General features: G+C 39.7%; 1 protein-coding gene across 4 annotated transcripts in view; it reads right to left on the reverse strand.

The window, feature by feature from the left end:
- Nucleotides 1-13,953, reverse strand: part of OTULINL (OTU deubiquitinase with linear linkage specificity like) — a 31,788-nt gene that overhangs the window by 5,840 nt on the left and 11,995 nt on the right. For 3 of the 4 annotated variants that reach the window (XM_062501467.1, XM_062501347.1, XM_062501552.1), the window contains exons 2-8: nucleotides 9,650-9,809; nucleotides 9,510-9,541; nucleotides 9,324-9,415; nucleotides 7,062-7,211; nucleotides 6,139-6,267; nucleotides 4,311-4,583; nucleotides 1,009-3,221 (exon numbers count right to left, since the gene is read on the reverse strand). In XM_062501467.1, the coding sequence (XP_062357451.1) occupies nucleotides 3,042-3,221; nucleotides 4,311-4,583; nucleotides 6,139-6,267; nucleotides 7,062-7,211; nucleotides 9,324-9,415; nucleotides 9,510-9,541; nucleotides 9,650-9,756 (963 nt within the window). In that variant the 5' untranslated portion in view covers nucleotides 9,757-9,809 and the 3' untranslated portion in view covers nucleotides 1,009-3,041. Of the gene's footprint in view, nucleotides 1-1,008; nucleotides 3,222-4,310; nucleotides 4,584-6,138; nucleotides 6,268-7,061; nucleotides 7,212-9,323; nucleotides 9,416-9,509; nucleotides 9,542-9,649; nucleotides 9,810-13,953 lie in introns of those variants that run through there. The other variant, XR_009933598.1, reaches the window with a different exon arrangement.

The following is a 13,953-nucleotide window of genomic DNA, read 5'->3' on the forward strand; positions in this document are numbered from 1 at the left end:
ACCAACAAGACAAGAAGGAATTTCAGTGTTAAGAGCTGAAGAATGAAGACTGACAGTATTTATTTTGGAGTTAAAATGAAATATTGAATGTGGTTCATGCATTTTGGAGATGCAATTTTTAAAAAGATGACATTCAAACCACAAGACAATTTTATTACAAGAAAAGATACACTTTGCTTCAGCTGCTCTGTTAAACTCTTAACACACATTTTCAAGTTTGGGGGAAAATCCAAACCCAGCACCGAGGCTTCAGTATGGTTTCTTCTTGCTAAACTAAAAACTGTAAATAATAAACACATCCTGACTTTAGCTGCCTACAACACTGATTTTAAAAATATTCATAATGACCATGTGCTTCTGGATTTGAACAGAAAATTTGTCTCTGCCACTGACTGGAAAATAACCTGAAGCACCTGTCATTTATATAGGTACCAGTTTGTTTCAGATGCACTTTACTGAGGATTATTTTCTTTTCTTAAATACACACATCCTCACACATGTATGTATATACATGTACTTATTTGCATGCAAACAGATATTTATTTTTTGCTTTATGCATACGTAAAGCCTATTATCAGAGAACCTGGTTAAAACTCAGTGCAGCTCCAAACCTGTCTCAGTGTTTCTTACAATCCTCTCTGCATTTATCTCTAAGACTTGTGATTATCCTCACCTGAAGCTCCTCTGTTTTCACCTCCCATTTCTGTTCCTGGCATGATTTGGCTGGCACCTCTGATAGTTGATAAGCCAGCAGATCTGTTTCTTTATGTCCTTTCTGGATTCTTGGGACAACATTAACCTCACCTAACTTCAAATAGCTAGGGCAGAGAGATTTATGTTGATCAATGCCAGCTCCCACAACAGTCAGTGAAGAGAACCAGTCCCTTCTAGAGATCCATCCCTCTGGCTGTCCATGTGCCATTGCCTTCCGCTGACAAGGCAGAGAGCCCTCGCTCTGGTGACCTGGTTCAGATGCAAACATCCAAATTGGCGAGGTAGATTCCACTGTCTGTTTTAGGTTTTTATTAATTCCTCACTATTAATATGCTCAAGATCACAATAATGTACGTTTTCACAATTTACCACTTTCAGCTGTAATGCTTTTGTAGTCCTGAACACAAATAATATGTAAATCATTTAAAAGCCCACTACAGAAATACACATTTTTTATGTTATGTCTGTTTGTACCAAAACAAGAATAAAATATAAACAACTTTATTGATAACTGTAAATGTTACTGTTGATGCAAAATAGATAATAATACTCTACACTTAGGTAGTATAACTTTTCCCCATGCAGAGCAGAAACAAATCTAAAATCATAAAATTATTTCATTCAGTGAAAAAACTTCCTTTCAATAAATAAAAGTACTTGCTATGCAGGTTTTGATGAGATGAAATTATTACAGCTATCAAACCTTCTTAATTAAAATCTACAAATCATTCAATAAAATTGAACTCAAAACTTTTAGAAAAAAACAGCTACAATACAGAACCCAGATGTTTGTATTTATAAATATATATATATATATATATATATACACACACACATACACAAATAAAAGGAGCATAAGGGATAAAATAGCTTTCCTTTACACAAAGGAACTGAGCACTCTCCACCAACTCCAAACATTACTCTGAAGATACTTCATGCAACTGCTTTTGCTCCTGCAGGCCCTGTTCCCATTTTTGCTACTGGCTTGGATTTTATCCTGCAGCTTTAAAAAAGCAAACCTGCCTGTCCCCATACCTCTACGGTAAGGAAAGGGGAGGCTTTGTTTCTTGATAAATCCCACCCTCTTCAGTACAGCCATCACCCTGTAAGCTTTTCACAAATATTCTGTGAGATCTAATACTTCTTGAACTTAAGGTCCCTTATTTTGAAATATTCAAAACACCTTGATTCTTTTAGAAAACAGAACTGAGCAAAATGTTCCATGTAGGAAGGCAAACCTCATTTACTTTTCCTGGACAAACTTCTTCAAACACAGAGATCTAAATTAAAGACAGCAATCTTAGGCAAGGAGATTGAAACATAATCAGAAGATAAAACATGTATAAAACACTGCTGAATTCACATAATGCATAGAAAATTAGTATTTTCTAAAAGATGCAGTGTTTCGGCCTGTATTCCATGCACAACTTTCTCAGATGCATTGCAAAGGAAATCTTAGCAGGCAATATTGAAATCAGTCCTTAAAGGATTTACAAGTTGACCAAAGCCATATGCAGCTACAGGGCGTGACTCTATTGTGTGTGATCTATTAATGCTGCCCTTCTTACCTTGGAGAAAGCTATGTGCTTTCCTCCCTTACACAGGAGATTTTCCATTCATCTGACACAGTATTCTTGTGTGTTGAATTTTTCCGCCTGTGTAACAGTTCTTCATCTTCAGGGACCACCACTGTGTGCAGACAGCACAATTTCCCATGTCTGAAGTTAAGTACAGCCTGCAGCTGCTTGCTCTGCCCATCCCTGGAGAGAGGTGTTCCAGCAACAAGGGAAGCCAAATGGATTTGAAGGAGCCATGCAGAGGCCCCAGTCTATATCCTCCCATCCCAAGTCAATGCAAGTTAAATAGCATGGAATATAAACTGTGAGACCCCAGGATTTCCATCCTCTGTGATTCATCCTCCCTAGCTAGAGACAGACAGGGGTAGGGAAAGACAGTCATTGATTTTAGGAACTTGAGTTTAACCCATCCATGGATGTCAGAGTTAAACCCTTAAGCTAGCAATAGAAAACCCAGTATAACCTTTGCCTTTCTTGTCAGGCAGTCCAATTATTTTTGTCTGAAAACCCTAAAATGTCACTTTTTTTCCCTCCCAGATAGTATAGCAAAATATTTTATGGTTTTTATGGCTGACTGATGATGAACTGAGCTGCAATGGGAAAGCAAAATGTTTACACAATAAACCCATAAATAATTTTGTAATCATTAATGAGCATTCTCAAGATTTTAGTGCTGCTGATTTGAAACCTAATTCACTGGAATTGGTCACTCACTGTACTATACAAAGGGAAAAAAAAGTCACTGGTGTTTCACGTTCTGAAAAGCGGGATGTGATAGTAGCGATCATCCTCAGTCAGGAGAGAAATCTCATTCCATTCCCTTCGGTATTCATTTGGATAGGTTACTTGAAATTCTTCAGTATTAAACCTATGCAGTCTGTAAACTCGTATCTTTACTTCAAGTAAGTATCCAAGAAGAAACAGTTCAACCTAAAAATGAAAGAAATCTGTAAGATATTTATTTCTAGACTTTGAAAACTAAACTGAAGATAATCCAGGTTAAGGCAAGTTAACTTCAGAACAGTAGACAAGGAATAAAAGGGGCCCATTTGCTATGGGAGTAAGAACATTAAAAGTTTGAGGGCATTCCCAACAGCCTTTCCACTTCTCTTCTGCATGTAAAGAGAAACATTCCTGCACCTGACACCATACACAACCTGCTCTCAAGCCAGCTCACACAGCTGATTTGGGAGCAAGAAAGGAATAGCTCTTACCAAGAATGATACATCCAGAAAAAATGGGAAGCCTGCCACCTTGTGATAACTTGCTACATATGGAAAACATAACAGTGAAAGAAAGTTTCTTGGTACTTCACATATATGGAACTGGCATCTTCATTGATATTTCTTGCAATAGGTTGATTGCTTAATCAGGGAAAAGGGTTTCAGAAAAGTTCATATACTTGGGCATAGCCAGACAGAGCAAAACATGTCCAGTTATAATCAAACTGTTCCTAAATCTGACTGCATCATGTAACAATTAACTTGATAACTGAAATTGATTCTAAAAAATAATTTTAGCCATTGGAAAGTGAAACCATTTGCGGAATGGCAGTGCAGACTTTAGATGCCAGCACTGAACTTCTCACTAATAATAAAACTGAAAACAAAAACCTTAAAACATAAAGGTGATTTGTAGAGTTCTCATTACCTACATTAGATAGACATTCTATCTCATGAGAACCAAGGATAGGAAGAAGAGAGTGATGCTACAGGGTTTAGCATAGTGGAACAGTAGGAAAAGCAAAACAACTGGTCAACACAGCATAATCTAAAACTATTTTATATATCAAAGTTAGTATTGTTCTAAACTATGTCTTATTGATAGCCTGTAGCATTTATTTTTAGTTCACTCTTACTACGGTTTTTTTTCCCTAGAAGATAAATGGCTATCCTCAGTCCACTTACCCACATCTCAAAGAAAAAAAATTGGGCCAGCTATCATGGATGATGTATGATATAATCACCTAATCACTACAAAGATGGAATAAGTTTTGTGATTTTTCATCTGCATCCTTACCTGGTCTAGGCAAATAGCGTCACCTATGGAGTTCAGATGATTCATCATGAAACTCAGAGGGTCAGACGAAGAGTCACGAGCAAAGAGAAGGCCAAAAAGATTGTGTACGGGTTCGTCCCTGCTCTTCATCTGCTCATAGGCTTCGACAACTTCATAGAGCATGATGAATTTTATGGCCTCATACAGTTTACATTCCTTACTTTCATCAGAAAACAGTATATTGCACATACTTCCTCTTTCTTCATGATCTCTTGTAGCACTTATTTCAGCCCACTGGAAAGCACACAGAAGAAGAATATTATTAAAATAATTAAGAATTTTATTTAATGCAAAAGACTGAAAAACAGGAACAGAAGCCTGGTCTAATTGTAATGCAGCTATTAACTGAAAAAGCCAAGGCACGATACGAAAAGGCCTGAAGTTTTACCAGGAGGGAACTTAGATTGGATACTAGGAGAAAATTCTTCATCAAAAGTGCTGTCAAGCATTGGAACAGGCAGTCCAGGGAAGTGGTTGAGTCATTGTCCCTGGAGATATTTAAAAGTGTAAATGTGGCACTTGTGGACATGGCTTAGTGCTGGGCTGGACTTGATGATCTTAAAGGTCTTTTCCAAACTAAATGATTCTATGATACTATGATGATGGAGCTGGGAAAGGCAGCAAAGAACCCAGTTAGTATAAATAGGCAAAAATCCATCTCACTGGCTGAACAACATCTTTATTTAAAAAACAATGACTTGGGAGCTATACCTCATGGCCAGTAATTGCATAATGCATCACAGAGTTGCTTTGAAACAATTTGTTAACTGTAAGGATTTATTCATTATTTTGACTTGAAACTTGTTTTTCTTAAAAATGCAGATTAAATGCTTCATGCACTAACATTAGCTAAAAGAACTACAAGCTAAAAATGAAAGCCAAATAACCCAAGCACAAGGAAATGCAAGGAGCAGCCAGAACAAAATGAGAACTGCACATAACTACCAGGTGCATCTCAAGAAGATGCAGCCATCACTTTGGGACAGCAAGGGTGCAGGCAAGGGACCAAATAATCTATTTCAATTCCCTCTTTATATTTCTAATGCTTTGTTTCTAGAGCTTAAATTAGTCCATTTAGGTTGGGTTTTTTTTGTTGTTTTTTTTTTTTTTAATTAACAATTACAACCACTGCAGGTGCACAGAAACCCCAGAGGAGCTCAAGAAAGGTGCAAGGTCTTGACAGGCCAGCTCTTTATCTCTCTTTCAGAAGGCTTTGGGGTTACTAAATCTCCCCTGGTTTTAAATATGTAAGTAAGAATTATAGTCCTGGGTTGGGAATGACGGCAATCTGGCAATGCTGAGCAGAGGAGGTGGTGAGGCTGACAGGTCTTTGCAAACAAGTACAAGCTTACAGAGATAAACTGTAGCAAAAAAATGGATAATTAAAACAATTAAGGGGGATAGAAGCAAAGAAAATACCATAGTTTTAGAAGAAAATGCACTGTTTGCTCCTTTCCAGATGGGGAGGGAATCCAGAAGCACCTCATATAGCATGTTTATTTTTAATCAAAATGATGAGATACTGCAGGAGCCAACTGATGACAAGGACTAACCGTGGGGATGGTGGCCTCCCTAACTCACAGGGGATTCCTGAGTACTTGGCTTAGTGGATCACCAAAAGCTGGATACCCCTGCAGGAGAGGTGATGGCCTTCCCAGCAACTCAGCAATCTGCACCTGGGAGGGAGGCTTACTGCCCCACAAATACGTAACAAGGAGCAGTTCCTTACCTCAGTCTGAACCCACTTCTCCAGGCTTTTATTCCTTCCAACCATTTCCTAGATACTCACATTTGTCTTTAACGCCTCCATACATTTGCGCAACTTCCCAAAGGTATTGGGACCCGAGTATCTTTCTGGCCCAAAACTGTATTGCTGAATCCAGTTACAGCCTTGAGAATACAAAAGCTTTTCAGGGAGCTGGGAAAAAAAAAAAGGCAAACTAATCATAACCATAACAAGAAGCAGAGTACAAGGTTATATAAACTTGTCTGCATACAATTTATGATGTGATTCTATCAGCTGTTGGTACAGATCAATCAACAAAGTAAATGGACCTCACAATTCAAATGCTATGAAGGAGGATCCACTTAGCTGCCAAGTCCTTAAGAAACTTTTAAAACAGGGCCAGCCAAAAAAAAAAAGATGAAAATATGCTCTCAGCAAAATATATAACCCACACTCTGGAAAAGCTGGATACTTCCAAATTTCAGTGAGGCATTTAGGATTACAGAAACCTTCCAATCTGCACACGCGTCTCTATAGGCAGAACCTATAGATCCCACCTCCCTGCCACTATCTCCTGCCATAGCCCCTGGAGCCCAGGGCAGGCATCCTGATGCTCCAGCAACACAGCAGCTCCCAAGTGAGCCACTGAACTTTGTATGGATGTGGATGGGGAAGACTCAAATAACCTGTTGTGTTAATGGAGTGACATTTAGCAGGATGGCAGCAACATCCATCCATCCATCCATCCATCCATCCATCCACTTTTTTGTTTTTGGGGGGTTTTTTTAGACTTATGTTCATATTGTAGTTAGATCAGGGACAGTTTTTCAATTAAATGTAGTCCAATGGGTTTGAAAATCTTCTTTTTGTATTCTGGTAATTATTCTCCACTTCAACAGCCAACATATCGCTTTGCATACTGAACAAAGCTTCCTTCTGCTGTGCATGGATAGCTAAAATGTGTTCATTTAGTAAATTAATTTTACCTTCAATATATCTCTTTCCTTCATCCACAAAGGAAAATGAATGCCTTGGCTGAATATCTGAAAAAGCACCGCTCTTATTACACTATAGTTGTCCCTCCTGACTTGTCTCAGGTATTTGATATGACAGCTCCTAAACAATTCTTCATATGCCTAGAAAGAGACCAAGAAAAATTAGCAATAAAAATATTAAATCTTGGGAAAAAAACATGTTGTTTGAAGCCCAATTCCCAATTAGTCATAAGAGGGAGCTAGGGGAACAAGAGAGTATATTTTTAAGATTTATATACAAAGAAATGTTAAACATCATGTTTTTGTAAACACCTTAGACTGGCGCTGCCCCTTAAGAGTTATTCGGCATTCCTTCCAAACCCAGCAACTGGTTCAAGTCTCTGAACTATTGCTACTGTAAACATTCACTTGGTCAACCAATTAGAGCAGATCAGCACAGATTTCTGTGCTGTAACAGCATTAACCTCAACCGCTTTACAATTTGCACTGACATGTGAGATGCAGTAGCAAAAGGTCAGGAATGAGTATCTAGAGAAAACTCTTGGCAAAAGCACCTCCTTACATTGACCTGAATCCATCGTGCAACACTGACCTGAGGCAGAGCAGATCTGGCAGCTCTGTGCTGAAGCAGCCAGCCCTTGGTCGAGCTACACACTCTGCATTACCACTGGCTACCACTTGAGCCCTTGTTGAAACAATTCTGAGCAATGAACTGGCAGAGAATTAAGGAGAGGACTCTACAGTCCCACAGGCTGCCCCATCACTTCCAATTTGCTTCCTGAAAGGGGCAGCAGGATGGTCTCAATTCCTCATCCCCCGTTTATCCTGGTTACTCCCTCACCCCATCCCATCACCACTTCTCAGCTGCCCTCTGTCCCCCTACTCTTACTCTATCAGCCGAGATATCAGCCTATTAAACTCTTTCTGCTGAGGGAGTTTCCTGCTGCTTCACCAAGCTTCAGGGCCTGAGAGAAGGCTCTTTCTGGATGACCTGCTTTATCAGCTCACCATCTAGGTGGACCACATCCAAAAGAGAATGAGAGCCAGCACAGATGAGGGAGAGGGACTGCTTAGCTAGGACAAGACTAACAAGGGATTGTTCCTTTTGGGGACAGCAAACATGTCATGCTGGATTTCACAAGACCTCATCCTAAAATGTGCTCCTTACCATGGCAACTTCTACCTGATATAACCAGACATCCACTGACTGCTCCATATACAGGAGTCTCCTTTTCAGGTCTGGTCATGCAGAAAGCTCATAGATTTTCTGAAAGGTTTTTTGCCCAGTGTGGGCTTTCAAATTTATTAGAAGTTTTGCTCCCTTTCGTTACTTGCTCCTCCAAATAATTTTTGGCCTTGTGTGCTCTGTGAACTTTTGGCACTGCTGTGTTCTTGCGTTTAACAAGGCAAAACTGAATCTTTTCTCTGTTCATCACTTGAATGCAGCTCCAGCTTTTTGAAAACTATCTTATTTTTTTCTATAATCCCCTTATGCTACTGTTTATCATTACTAGCTTCCTTCTACCCTTTAAGTCCTTCTTGGTATGCATTTGCTCTGAGATTCCAGTAGTATGACCTAAAGCCAATACATGTCGATACAATGGCGCAGTTGAACTGCCCGTCTTTCCAGCAGTGCCTGATGCAGGGGAAGACACCAGCACAGAAGCACCTGGGCTGGGGTGCAGAGCTGGAGCAGAGGCACTGTGCCCAAAGGCATGGGATGGCCACCATCCAGCATCCCAGCTCCCTGCCTGCTGGGCAGCACCCAAGCTGGCACAGGTTTGATGCCAGCTCCTGCCCTGCCTGCTGCCAGCTGCAGCTGATGATGCTGGAGAGGGGAAGGCTGCCAAACATGGACCTTTAGAGCCTGGAAGAGAGACGGATGTAGTGCTTCTTTCCTCTCTGGAATAAGTGTTTTTACCTTTAATCAAAGGCTGGCCAAGTGACAGAGTCTAAGACCAAATTATTTGGGCTTTAGCACTGGGGATTTTTTTCCTGTTAAGGTCACTGGTGCTAGAAGAGGGAATTCAGAACATATATATACACAAGACTAAAACCTGATCTACATTTTGACCTGCCCTGCTGCACTCTTTTATTTGGACCCATGTTCATGGTGTCCCTTTTGCTTTTCATTTGACTAGCCAGTGTAGCAGCTTTGATAGATGCTGCAGCTGTTTCCACTGAGAGTGCTATTCCTTTCCCAGGTGCTGGTTCTCCCCTGTCCTCATGCAGAGATTAAAATTTAACTCTTACCTCCCTCATCTGTTTGGCCTGCTTTGTTTCTCCTTTCCATTCTCTCGCACTATAACCAAGAAGATCAACTTCTGGCAGCACACTGAGATTCCCTAAATTGAGATCGATTCACAGATTAGTTGTTCTGCATCTAAAGGGAAGTTGCAAGGGTGATTAATGAATATGGAGAGACAACAAAAAGCTTACTTATGAGTTGCCTCTGAAGATAGTTGCTCCACCTGAAATATAAATGACAGAACAGGTGTCAATGAGGAGGTACTGAAGGTCAGTATTTACTGAAATAAGCAACAGTGTGGAAGACTAAAGTCTGCTTAATAAAAACCTACCGTTTCAGCAGCTGTGCTAAAAAGCCGTATAGCCTTCTACAATACCAAAAAAGAGCAGTGAGGAAGGACATGCTTAACATTAGCTGCACTTTCACTTTTTGCCACATGAGACACAGGGATTCCTTGCTGGCTGTTTTCCAAGACCACACCTCATGCCTTCCTAAAACAGGGATCAAGAGAGGGAAAAATCTTATCACTATTTTGAAGTACTTTTTTCTGTTTGTTTTCTTGCAGAAAAAAAAAGATCATCCAAACATGATACCACCTCAAATGAAAGACGAAACAAGACATGCAAAAGATGAATACATTTTACTTAATACACATAATTTGTACACTTATTTTTTTTTTCAAGTTTCTAGGGGCTTGAGTGCACATAGTTCACATTTCCACTTTTTCCACATAGTGAGGGCTACATGTACGGTTACAATGGAGTGACAGGAAGACTGGTATCAAATGCACTGCTCAATAACACAAAAACCCCAAAATTATTTTTTTTTTTTTACTTCTGGATGTGATTATCTAGAGATCATTATTTTGTCTCTGAGTAATGGTTTTAAAGACCAGGGGTTTGTAGGACTTACTTGTAGTCAACAAATGGGCCATATAAGGCAATATTAGCTGACTAAGCATCATATGACTGCCTGGGGAATTAAAAGAATGTTCCTGCTTCAATTTGGGTAAATTTAGGGTAAATTTAAAACTTCAGAGAAAGATCCTCCCCAGGGATTCGGTAGAAAGCTCAGGAGATCATCACAGAGGGGGTGCACACTCACTGTTCTTCACAGACATAAACAAGGACAAGATTCTTTCCTTCCCCTGGCATTACAGACAAGGTTAGGGAAGGTTATGATTGTCTCTTGTTGGTAAGACCTGCAAGTTAGAGAGGGCCTGGAGACTGAACAGTTAACAAAGGCAGTATCTGCTCCCTATGTGAGAAATTTGTCCTCTGGAAGAAATTTTAATATAGGAAATTCCCAGAGTTCATGATGAACAGCTGCTCTGTTATTAACTTATGTAGTGATTTAGTACAAAACCTTAAAAGAACTCAACTTTTTATGAAGGCATCCACAGAGAAGGCTGAAAAGATCCTTCTCTAGGGAGCCTACAGAGGGGATTACTCATTCCACATAGTTTTATGTCAGCTGAACTTCTGCCCTGTCTGGCTTTAACAGGAAATTTAAGAGGGACTTAATTTTTCCAAGTAAATTAGGACCATGCACTATGGACAACAATCCAGTCAAAGAGTTACATATCAATTCCAAGCTTAGCAACAAGATAAACAGTGATGCACTCATTTTTATGAGCACTGTTGCATATATACAGAACACTGCTGATACTTGGCCTTTCCCAATATTCTGTTGTTTGAAGAAGTTTTATTACAAGATGTTGTATGCAAGTCATCTGGTGGTGAAACCCAGACCTTGTCTCTCCTGTGAGCTAAAGGCAGGTTAAGAGTAAGTGAAAAAGTGTCAGTAAATTTTAAGTAATCAAAGGTAGGGTTGGGCTGCTAGTTCTGAAGCTCCAGAAAATGTTTATAACTGATGCCAAGAAACAGACAAGTAAACATCAGCTGTAAGGTTTGGAAATGGAAAACTTCATAGAAAAACCAGACACTCCCACTTATAGCTCATACACACATAAAAGCACACTCCCACTTCCTCCTGAGGGACACTGGTAGGCACATTCTCAATAAGCACACAGACTTCTACCTAGAGAAATGACAATCCCAGTAGAATCAAGCAATTTTTTTCTCTCTTCTTTAGGATAAAGGCATCAGCATTGAAAAATACCTCAATGGACTGTGAATAACTGAACCTTCTGTCCACTAGAATGGAACCTGATGGCTCACAGATGTTCAGCTCATGGACCAGTGGGTATTCTGGATTTACACTGCTGTATGCAAACCAATGATGATTAAAATTAACACAAATTTAAATACAGAGTATCAAAGGTAAGTTGCAGCAGACTTTCATTTCATTACTTAAAAGGACCGTATGGTCCACTCCCACATTTGATTTTGAACAAACTAGTTCTATAGAAGATTGAGAGCTGGTCCATCTGTTAAAATTACATACTTTGCATTATGGAGTACCAAGAAATACATGTGAAAGCAAGATTTCTTCCCTTACTCCTTTTACAGGCAGAAAGATGACAGCTCTGCATCAGTTTTTAAACTGAATCAAGTAATCTTTTTCAAAAGTTTTTGATGGCAATAATCCTGAAAAATCCTCAGGCTACTGGAGTTCAACAAACTCTCTTTCCATGCCTATGGTTAACAGGTGCTTGAGCAACTGCCTCTCAAGGAGTGCTGGGAAGCACAGGTTTACTGATTTCTATCAGAAACACAAATCAGTGTCAGAAAACAAGAGATAACCAAAGACTGCTCACCCATTTTTATTCAATATGGGGGATTTAGAAATGAGTATTTCCCTAGCAGAAAGCCAAATGGGTGATGGAAAAACCTGCAAACCAGTGATTTTGAGTATTTTTGCTACACTTGTATTGCATGATACCTTGGACTTCATGAACTTTCCCTCCTGTCTTAGGAAAGCTGCTATTCAAACAGCACTTTGTGATTCAGTTAATACTTTCAGTGCTTATATCACACTTAGAAATTAATTACATTTTTTATTCAAGTAAATGACATTTAGAAGAAGCAGTTGGATCACAAAGTGCTGCTGGTAAAAATACATCATGAGCATAAATTAAAGAAGGCAGCAGCTTAAAATAGATCTCACCACTCCCCTCCCTGCACCTTTCAAAACTCTTCAGAAACCAATGAGCAATTAAATTAATAACACATTAGTGGGGGAAGTAAAATAAGCCCACAGATTTTTAAACCAAATCCATTTGCTGGGATATGGGCACAATTCATCCTGTTCCTCGGGAGGCAGTGACAGTAGTTGGTGCTATGACCAGCTGCTGGGCTGCCACCTTCTTGAAGACTGCGAGCATCAGCATGACAGGGAGGCCTGACTCTTCTGTCATGCAGAAATTTGGAAGAACAGAGGCTGAACAGTGCTGGAGTAGGGGCTGATAGCAATGTTTATCTTACAGAGCAAGTAGTACACTGTTTTCTTTTCATGCCAGATCAGCTTCCTGCTGGTGCCAAGCCTTAAGCCTTTACCCCTGCAAAGTCAGCAAGAGAGACACAGAGAAGGAAAAAACCAACAAAAAAGGCCAGAAAAAAAGAAAAGATAAGAGACATCTGCAACTGTTTCATTCTCAAGTACCTCACAAAGAATCTCTAAAGGATTTGCTTCACATTTGAGTCCTTCACGTTTTTGGAGGCTGCCATCTTAAATACACATAATTAATGAAATGCAAAATGTAAGAGCTCAGCTTGGGAACTAGCTGACAGCACTGTATGCATTACTGAATATTCCAGCATGTCGTATGGTGCAGTCATACTTTACTGTTTTTCTCCATACCATTAACAAGGCCACCAAAAAGGTAACAGAGCATCTTCCGAAATTAACACCTGACAGAATGATTTCTCTTTGGGACATTCCAATTCACTGTCTTTTTTGGTACTGAAAGTAGAACATAGCACTTGTCACAATAAAGTGGCCAGTTTTCATACTCCCATCACACAAAATTATGTTCCTAGCTCCCAAAAAGCAGGTATATCTTCATCATTCAAAGAGGGAGGCAGAATGTGGGACTCCTCTGTTGCAGCCCTCACATTGTCCCACCTGTCCCACTCCTTCTCCCTCCTCTGTTGGATGCAGAGCTAGGAAGGGAGACCCCTCAACTGAGACATGCAAAGCTTGGCGTGGAGGTCCAAGTCTGCCTGTGTTCAAGGTGTGCACACAGAGTTCTCTTCACACTGTTGCCATAGCTATTTTCGAGATTACACACCATCAGCACCAAGGTATGTTACAGAAAAGGTTAAGTCCCTGTCTTAAGGGAAAACACCCTTACAGAGCATGCACAAGCATGATGCACATGGCATACATAGACCTCAAACTGAATGAGCCAAGAGGGAGACATAGAAAAATTATTAATTACACAAATTCAATACCTACGAAAGATTACATCCCATCAGAGTTTAGAAGAAACATGTCTTTTTAAGTGATGCCAAGAGACCACATATTCTTTGATTTCCCAGTTTTTTATCAGCACCGCACCAAAAAAATAAAAAAATACTGAAAACAGATCAAACACATACCAAGATATGTGAAAAGCACTGACTAATTTAATAACTATTTCATTACAAACCCCTTCCTTTACAGAGTAAAGCAATACCAACTTGTTAAGCAACATTCACCTGTTCTAACAAACAGGAGAGATGAGGATCTCTC

The sequence above is a fragment of the Cinclus cinclus genome, chromosome 1 (assembly GCF_963662255.1).
Source record: "Cinclus cinclus chromosome 1, bCinCin1.1, whole genome shotgun sequence".
Classification (NCBI taxonomy): domain Eukaryota; kingdom Metazoa; phylum Chordata; class Aves; order Passeriformes; family Cinclidae; genus Cinclus; species Cinclus cinclus.